This window comes from Bombina bombina, chromosome 2, assembly GCF_027579735.1.
Source record: "Bombina bombina isolate aBomBom1 chromosome 2, aBomBom1.pri, whole genome shotgun sequence".
In the NCBI taxonomy this organism is placed as follows: domain Eukaryota; kingdom Metazoa; phylum Chordata; class Amphibia; order Anura; family Bombinatoridae; genus Bombina; species Bombina bombina.
The window spans coordinates 1,063,578,415-1,063,588,365 of NC_069500.1; the positions used below are offsets into that span (position 1 = coordinate 1,063,578,415).

At 37.5% G+C, this 9,951-nt stretch overlaps 1 protein-coding gene across 1 annotated transcript in view; it reads right to left on the reverse strand.

The window, feature by feature from the left end:
* Nucleotides 1–7,115, reverse strand: part of LOC128650031 (histone-lysine N-methyltransferase SETD7) — a 107,992-nt gene extending 100,877 nt beyond the window's left edge. The window contains exon 1 of the mRNA XM_053703686.1: nt 6,982–7,115. Within this exon, the coding sequence (XP_053559661.1) occupies nt 6,982–7,021 (40 nt within the window). The 5' untranslated portion in view covers nt 7,022–7,115. The remainder of the gene's footprint in view (nt 1–6,981) is intronic.
* Nucleotides 7,116–9,951: the final 2,836 nt, after the last annotated feature.

Genomic DNA, 9,951 nt, shown 5'->3' on the forward strand with positions numbered 1-9,951 from the left:
GTGTTTACCTCTTTTCTATTTCGTTTCCTATGTCATAACACAAAAAAAAGTCTTTCAATAACTCAAACATCCTGAGGAACTTATACATCCTATAGAGTGATATAGTAAACATAATATAAAGGTGTATTTATTATCTAAAACTATACAAAATATAGGAAAACATAATATGTTGCTCCTATTTAGTGGATACGGTAGGTAACCGTCTTCAGAGACTACATAAGTAAGGAAGAGATATAGGAGCAACTTATGACAATATAATAACAACAGCGGATAAATACCGCTTATTTGTTCACAAAGAATAGGGGTGAACAATAGCCAAGAAGCTGAACTTTATATAAACAGTTTAAATAATAACTGTTATCTACTTCTTGGCATGTGGATAGAAGTAAAGGTTAATAGAAATAATGTGTATGTTCTCCACATCGCCATTCATAAAATTATCTATTCTAACAAGAAAGAAGGATTGGGGCTAATGCGGATTATTTATAATTTGGTCACGTTTGGGCCAAGTTAGCGGGAAAGGGGAAAGGGGGTGCAGCGGGCAAGAGCCTTACAGGATGTAGTAATATTAAGGTGACCGGAGTGCGTAAGGGCAAAGTTATATAGTCACAGAATTGGGCTTCAAGATAACAACCTGTTGTTCATTTAATTAATACGGAGGGGCATGGCTAGCTTAGGGGAGAATAGTTAATAAAATGAGGTGTAACTATTACATATCTCCAGAAAGCTTTGAATATAGCAGTGTTTCAGGGTCTACTTCCACATTGTGGGCAATGCTCCATATGTCCTGCAGTGCTTTAATTAATTTGCTGTTAAGTCTATCCAGTATATTACATTGCTGTGAAGCCTATCTAATATTGTGCTGCATGGGTTAGGTGGTAATACTCTGAGGTCCCGGCCGCTGACCCAATAGAATATCACTAAAGATGTTAGGCGTATGTATTATAAAAGAAATAGCTGCCTCCCTTGAAATAATCTTGGGTGGATATATATGCATATGAAGTCACAAGACTCTCTTATTAAGCACATTCATCTGCAATAGGTATTGTGCAAAACCCAAAAACTGGGTCTAGAACATATCTCATGTGGGTAAACCACTGGAGCAAAATATAGTCATACACATTGATACCTCTCTAAATAATAAATGTAATCTGCAGCAGTAGAACCAAGTTATATAAGTTGTTAAACCTAAACCAGTATAACTATAAGCTGATTAATATAAAACATAAAAAAAAAAGAAAAAAGGCAACATTAAGACTTGCGATAATAAACTATTCATGCTGTACATTAATAACAAAATAATATGTAAAGTTCACACAGTCTTCCAAAACCTCACCCCCCCCCACAATGAAATTTTCATGGGGGAGCTTTTGACATGAGATAGCTCTTCCTTCAACTCTAATGTAAGCATATATGTAGAGCTATATACATAAATCAAAATTTTAAGTAGCAAGTAACAATGTTGTCTGGTGTGTCACTAGTTTAACGGATCTGGCTAATCTCTAGGTAGGGTATAAACAGTCTGATATTTGAAAAAATTATGGTTACCCCAATAGCGTAATGCACATCACAATAAAATATCAAATCGTAATGTTATCATTAATTACTGTGATATATTAGAGACGTAGCCCAGTATCCATGATAAGAAGGTTGGCAGAGGCGATTTCTCATAAGTATAACATGATACCATAAACCGGTATGAGAACCAAGAATATTAAGTACATTAATAGTATACAAGAATGTGCTAGCCAAAACACTGCGTTATGGTCTACCTAATAGTGGGACACATAAGAAGGAGGGAGCATATTGGGTAGCCTCCATATTAGAAGTCCACAAGGCACTAAGGATCCAAATGAGCGTCTGGGGATTGTAAGTTCAATAAAGGAGAGTATCTGGAGTATTGAATTTTTATTACTCCTCAACAGCAGTGAACTCTGTTGCTTTAGCCGACTCCGGTAACTGGAGAGGAATATCCGTGGGGAGCGTCTAAGCTTACTGGAAGCATGAGCCCAGGGGTTACCTGCATACCGTATCTCTCTGGGAATGTTATTGCTACTGGCAGGCTATCGATAGTCTCTCTCCTGATCACTCCCTTATGATGCAGACTTGGGGAGCCGTGGTCATCTTCTAGCAGGTAGACTGCAGTGCTCAGTTCAGTTACACAGTTGACACCATGTGCTTTAACTCTTCCTGGGGCCTCCGCGTGTACAGTCTTTTCCTCTAAATCCGGTGCGTTATATAAGAGAGCTGACCTTCTTATGCCGTCTTGCGATCTCTCTCCACTTGTTCCGATGTAAGGTTTGCTCACTTCTGCCCCGACATCAGCTGCTTCTAAAGGTGTATAGACATCTTGCATCTGTAGGGGATTCAAGTGTGTTGCTGTAATGACTCCTAATTTGCCGCCGCCATCTTGCGCACCGTATAGGGTGCAAATCCGTTCAAGGAGCTGTGCAAATGACAGGCTAATCTCAGAGTAGTATTCCTCCAGCATCCCACAAACGGTAGCCTCAAATTTGTTTAATGCAGCCTCCGGATCCATTTGGCATAAGTAAAGAGGATAGTACTCCGTAGATATTTGGAGAGATCACATCCATACAATCCAGGCAGTTACTAAAGGCCTCAGAACGTACTGTCTCTGAGGTGGCTCAAAGTCCTTAGATCATTAGTCTAATCACTAAAGGGCTGGTATACGTGGTCATCTTTACTTCCAGAGTATTTTGAAAATAATGCTGTTGCAAAAGTTGGATATTTGCCCCTTTTTTAACAAGTTATGTCAGAGGAGCTCCAGACATACACGTCTGCTCTCCTTGCTATCAGGCTCCGCCCCCCGATGCATGCGCATTTTAAGTTCTGTAAGTTTTCAAACCAAAATCGGAAGTGCAAGCATGAACGCGTGTTAAGAATCCAGCTGAGGATTCGATTCTGATTGGCTGATTCAATTAAACTGAAACTTACTACGCAACGGTGGGGGGAGCATGGCTGCCATATCTCCATTAGAAAAATGTATGTGCTTTGGACTATTACTCGTATAAACGCTAGAGGTGTTGAAAATGGGATGCAGTGCAGGCGCATCGTCTGGCAGATCGAAGGTATGGGATAAAGTTGTTTCGGGTGTTGACTGTCCCTTTAAGTCATACTGTATATCATTAAATTAAAACATTAAAAACAGTTATATGTAAGCACTAGTGCAATAATACAATGCTTTAATATATTAGGACACTGTCTTTTTGCACTTTTATGTCCCTTTAATTGTGGATATATACTATATGCAAATTAATAAATAAAAATAAACTTTAATACAGTGTTCATCAGTATTAATGCTTGAAAACTATAGCATCATATTTTTCTCCATAACCACAAAATGAAGTTACTTGAAATAAAACTGCAAACCCAATCAGAATATCAGCTTTACTGACAATGAACACACAAAAAAAATTCTAAGGGTTTTGCAAAGCACATTGTGCACTTGCTTTCAGTGGAAGATTATTCTAGTTTTATGCTGAATCAATTAAATAGTGTGCTTTCCGACAGCGCTGACATTTAACTGGTCCCAGTTTTGAACATAATCAGAGAAAGCTAAAATCCATATAACCTCTGGAATCTATCACAAGGAATTTGCTGAATCTATAACTTTTGTGCTATGTACCTCGGATATGTGCAGCTGTTTTACAGGGCTAAAAATATTTACTGTACTTACTACATATATCTGAAATGTGGGTTTCATGGACTCTCTTGAAATATTAGGTTACTAATATCTTGCAGGAACTGATCATTACTCTATAATGTTCTAACACACACCATAGTTAAGTATTATTCATGAGAATAGTATCTATAATATATACAGTTATATTTGATACTACATTTCACCACAGACCTGTTGTCAGAATTAGCAACATTTTAACAAAAAATAAGTGTGTGTGTGTGTGTGTGTGTGTGTGTGTGTGTGTGTGTGTGTGTGTGTGTGTGTGTGTATGTATGTATGTGTGTATGTATGTGTGTATGTATACTCATACAGTCAGTGTCACACAAAGTCACATACTTCCCGGAACCACATGTGATCTAGCAAGCACTTTCCTGAGCAGCTCTATGGACAATTGGAAGTGCAGTACATCAGGTATATCCCTGAGTACTTCATAGGAAAATAGATGAAAATGTTAAGTAATAAGTTACAAGACCCACAAGGTGCCTGGAAACATACCCAGTGCCATATTTCTCCCTCTAACCTCCTATATTACTACACTAACTGATCTAAGCAGAATAGGAGAATACAAATTTGCAGATAGGAATTCAGAGTGAAAGAACAGAAGAGAAAGGAGAGTTGAAGAGATTACATGCTGGGCTGGCAGATGAAGAATTTGGAGAATACAGAGACAGCATAAGATAGCTGTGTCTAGTCTGTATACCACAGACATCACCTCTAACTGCCTAGATACCTTTTCATGCCTGTGCATTGCATTTCAGTACGACCGTCTCATGACACTGTAGGCTTAGACATATTTCTCATTTTAAATATTTTATTTTTCCTTGAAGAAGCAGCCAATAAAGACATAAAAGCATTTTATACCAGTTTTTAACTCGCTATTGAAAAAAAGTTTGTAAAACTTTACTCTTAAAAAATGGATTTGATTTTATCAAGATATTTATCTATAAATAATAATTTCATTACTCTGACAGAGGACTGGTATGTGTCTAATCCAGTCTTTCCTATGGGTAAAACTAATGTTTGTATACAACTAACAAGAGAACGGTTACAATATATAGCAACCACAGGCTATAGTGTGTTAGGTGTGTTCATTTTTTTTTAATTAAAATGATAAAAAAAAAAAACAGGACTGCACGGTCTTTACCATTAATCAGTAAGTGAAATTACTGACATCCAGGGTTGTTTTAAAACATTATCCCACAAGGCCTTGGCTAAATGGGGCATTCTAGTGTAAAACAATTATATACAAAATCCCCTTATTTTATCATGTGCTTAACGCCTTTAAACAGTTAAAGGGACATGAAACCCAACATTTTTCTTTCATGATTCAGATAGAGCATACAATTTTAAAACAACTTTCCAATTTAATTTTTTTCTAATTTGCTTCATTCTTTTGGTATACTTTTGTTGAAAAGCATACATAGATAGGCTCAAGAGCTTGGTGCTGATGGTGGCTGAATTTGTATGCCCATTTTCATAGGCTTACAAATGTGGTCAGCTAGCTCCCAGGAGTGCATTGCTTCTTCTTCAATAAAATATACCAAGAGAATGAAGCAAATTTGATAAAAGAAGTACATTGGAAAGTTGTTTAAAAATGTATAATCTATCTGAAACTTAAATAATAATTCTGGGTTTCATGTCCCTTTAAAGGGCTACTATAGTGACAAAATTCATTAGAGCATGCCATTTTATCACAAGTGAGGTGACAAACTGCCGCTGATCCAATCAGCAGCTCTAGTTACACAACTGGGTCTTGAGACTAGCACTGCTGATGTTTTAGCAGCTGTTTCCACTATGGACCAGCAGTGTTCTGTGGGTCCTTAGCTGTACTTTAACTGTGAGTTTAACCCCTTTGTGGTGGTTAAAACACATAGATTTTCTGTGTCACTAGTTATAAAATGACTAATCATGAATTAGAGCATTTAATTGTATCACTATTTAAACATATTGTCAAATGTTTACTCCTGGAACTTGATAAGATGATAAGACATAAAAAGTGCCAGTGCAAGCAGATATGTATTATAGTTATATAAACAAGGGTGAGATGTTTAAAGATATACATTATGCAGAAATCATTATCAATGCAAAATATTTCTGTAAATAAAAGCAGTTATATTAATCAAACTATTTGTGTCTACCAATTTATAAGATCACCATTTGTCCGTATACAAGAGAAAAGCAGCACACAAAGTCTATGTATTTTACCTCCCAGCCGTGTTAGAATACAGACTTGTATAATCAGTATGGAGATGCCCAATAGTTACAAGCGATATTTGCCACCATTTGTACAGCCACATAAAACAGTACATTTGTTCTTTGGCAACAACATTTCAGTATCATTTGTTTTCTTTTTGTGTGTTGAGAGACTCGTGTGCAGACGTAGCAGCTGCTGCTGCTGTTTGAGAATGTTCTCATTATTAATAGGCACACTGTGAGTTCAGCAACTTATTTTATACACAAATTTCCTGAGCTATGGGAGAATAAATATGTATAAGTGTAACACAATTACAAACAAGGTTTGCTAGCAGTGTTTGGCCTAGTTCATTAATAGATAACGCCTCATATTTTATCCATTCCACAATATGTAAAGCAAATCATTTTCCTATTTTATATAATGAATGGCTTATTTTAACTTTTGTAGCTAGTATGGTTATTTATTTTGTTAGCAGTAATTCTGTAGTCAGATTATTTGAGCATTGCAGCCTATATATATATATATATATATATATATATATATATATACACACGTACATACATACATACATACATATACACATATACACATATACATACATACACACAGTCACACAGTATATACACACATATATATATATATATATATATATATATATATATACACACATACATACACACACACATATACATACACACAGTATATATATATCAGAAATCCTTCCTTGATCCCACCCTGTGTAAAAAAAGCTTTCTTCCAGTGGATATGTGCACATGCACTGCCTTCCTAGCTGTGTGCCCTATCCTAGGTGAGCATACTCTCCTCTTCCCTTCTATGGACTGCATGCTTCAGTTCTGCTTATTGATAGGCTCCTATGAATCGACCATTCCAAGTGCTACTATATATTATATTTAGTCTTCAGCTAATACTTTGTGCATAACCCCTTTCTTCCTTACCGCATTCTGCTGCTCCAAATATTTTATTAAAAAAAAAATACAGCCACCTAAATCACACATGCATCCTAGGCAAGTGTATCTCCAAATAAAGTCACAGAGCCTAGAGATCTAAATATAAAGCCACCAACCTTCCACTATCTCTTCCACATTTTCATCGTCGCTATCCATGGCTTCCTCTGTGCTTGACAAGTTAAAGAGAGCGTGTGACTGTGGCGACAAGCTTTGTATCCCTAGCAGTTCCTGTATCTCTCACAGAAGCCAGCTCCATACCCCGCCCCCATATCTGACACAGCCCCTCTCCCCTTACTCTCTTAAGGTGGTTTAGTACAGTTGCTCATCATCATCTACTGAATCATACTAAACTGCATGTTACTTTACAAGGCTCCTCATCTATATTTCACGTGTTCTTCTATTAGCCAACTTTGGATCCGAGCTAATGGTTGAAAAATAAGTATAATGTTGTTTCATGTTGACAAATTAAATATACAATATATAATATACATAGCAACAAAGGGAGAAAGATACAAGCTTTAATTGTCCTGGGGATTTTTTTTGTGCCTCCCCCCACAAAAAAAATATATCATCATCGATGTTCAAGCATGTAACCCCACCTCCCCCTCCCTTCAAAAGATTTACATTACACTTTAATTAAATTTGAATATAGGTATTATAAAATAATATATAGAGAGAGCAATATTTTTTTTATTAAAGAGACAGTAAACACTTTGATATTGTAATTTAATTTTTTTGTATTAGAACAACTTTGCAATATAAATTCGATCTCTTTTCCTGTAATTTATATCTGAAAATTGTGGATTAACAAGCCCAGAGTTGAGTTGCTGCATATGAAAAACAATAGCAGCAAACAAGATCATAGTTGCCAACATTTGAAAAAAAATTCCAGGGACACTTTGCAGCTATCAATTACCTGCATGAAATATTTTACCACACCCTCTGCCCTAAAGTACCGCCCACTTTGCCAAACCCACATAATTAGCATAATTAAGCCCCGCCTATTATATGTAGCATTTGTTTCAATATATAGCCATACTAAACAGGGAGAAATCTAGAGCAGCTAATAAGGAGTTATATCACCAGCAGACAGATGGGTTATATACATCCTGTACAAACAGCTGGCACTCTGGCCATACACATTTTCCTGCCCTCTGCTGCAGGAATGAGCAGAAAATGCTGACACTTTGCAAAGTGTGGGATTTTTAGTTGTGTGATGTGAGGCTCAAATGGGCCATATGTTATGCAGGGGGGGGGGGCACATAGAGGCCAGACACTGTGAAGGTGGGCATATGGGGACAAGATATTATGCAGGGAGAACATTGGGGCCAGACACTGTACAGGGGACACACATGGGGACAAGATATTATGCAGGGAGAGCATTGGGGCTAGACACTGTAAAGGGGACACACATGGGGACCTGATAATATGCAGGGGGCACGTGGGGACCAGATATTATGCAGGGGGCATGTGGGGACCAGATATTATGCAGGAGGGAACATAGGGGACAAACATTTTGCAGGGGCACATTAGGGACCAGATATTATGCAGGGAGGGGGGCATATGGGGGCCAGAGTGTAGGGGCACATGGGGAACAAGTAGCATGCACATGAGGGCCAGATATTATGTAGAGGGGGCATGGGGATAAGATATTATGCTGGGTGACACATGGGGCCAGATATATGCAGGAGGCAGGCGCACATGGGGACCAGATATTTATCATGCAGGGTTAGCACTAAGGCGCAAAAGATTATGTAGGGGGGATGGGGGCTAGATATTATGCTGGGTGACAGGGCTATATAATATTATGTAGGGGGGATGGGGGCTAGATATTATGCTGGGTGACAGGGCTATATAATATTATGTAGGGGGGATGGGGGCTAGATATTATGCTGGGTGACAGGGCTATATAATATTATGTAGGGGGGATGGGGGCTAGATATTATGCTGGGTGACAGGGCTATATAATATTATGTAGGGGGGATGGGGGCTAGATATTATGCTGGGTGACAGGGCTATATAATATTATGTAGGGGGGATGGGGGCTAGATATTATGCTGGGTGACAGGGCTATATAATATTATGTAGGGGGGATGGGGGCTAGATATTATGCTGGGTGACATGGCTATATAATATTATGTAGGGGGGATGGGGGCTAGATATTATGCTGGGTGACAGGGCTATATAATATTATGTAGGGGGGATGGGGGCTGTCAAAGTTTTCCTTTTTTCCCCATACTGGACCCAATTTAAGAACTTGCTTTGAAAACCTCATGTTTAGCTCAGATTTGGTTTGGCACATAACTATTTTAAACATTTTGAACTGTTTAAGTAATAAAGTTAGAAAAAAGGCCAGAGTTGTGTATGATTATAATATATACTGGACACTGGTTAAATGTGAAAAACTAATAAACAGGTTATTCTCAACCTTTTTAATGGCATTTTGCAGAGATTTTAACTGACCTTGGAACTTTGGCAAGTCAGAAGACAGAGTTAGGTAACAAGAACAAGAGGAAGGACAAGCAATTTTCACCTTTCCTTTCATTCTAATGAATACAATAGGGTACAGCAAATGATCTGTTACTATTATACAACCAGCATATATAACAAATAAACTGTGTATAAAAGTAGATATTTTTCAGTTAAAAGCTTCTTAATTTTTGAATTACCCCTGATATTAGCAAATAATCTGCCACTGTTATATACAGTTTATTTTGTTATTATCTGCTGTTGGTTCTGTAATATTTTGAATGTAGTAAAGGTTGTAGCTTCATTTATTTGTTAATTAACCCTGTTATTAGCAAATCATGACTACCTGGGTAGTTTATTTGTTATTTAATTACTTTAACTTAGAAACACAACTTGTCAAGTTTTTTTATTTTTTAATTTACGGTCTGTCACCTTAACAAAACAGTGAAGTCACAGCATTTTTTTTATTTTTTAAATAATGGTGATTCACGGTCTGTCACCTTAACAAAAGCAGCTGGCTTTATTGCAGCAGCCCCCGGTTCATGCAGGGCTGAGTCTCACCTGGTCACTGATCGGCTCTCTGAGTCTACTCGACTGTCTCTGAGTTGGGTGTGTGT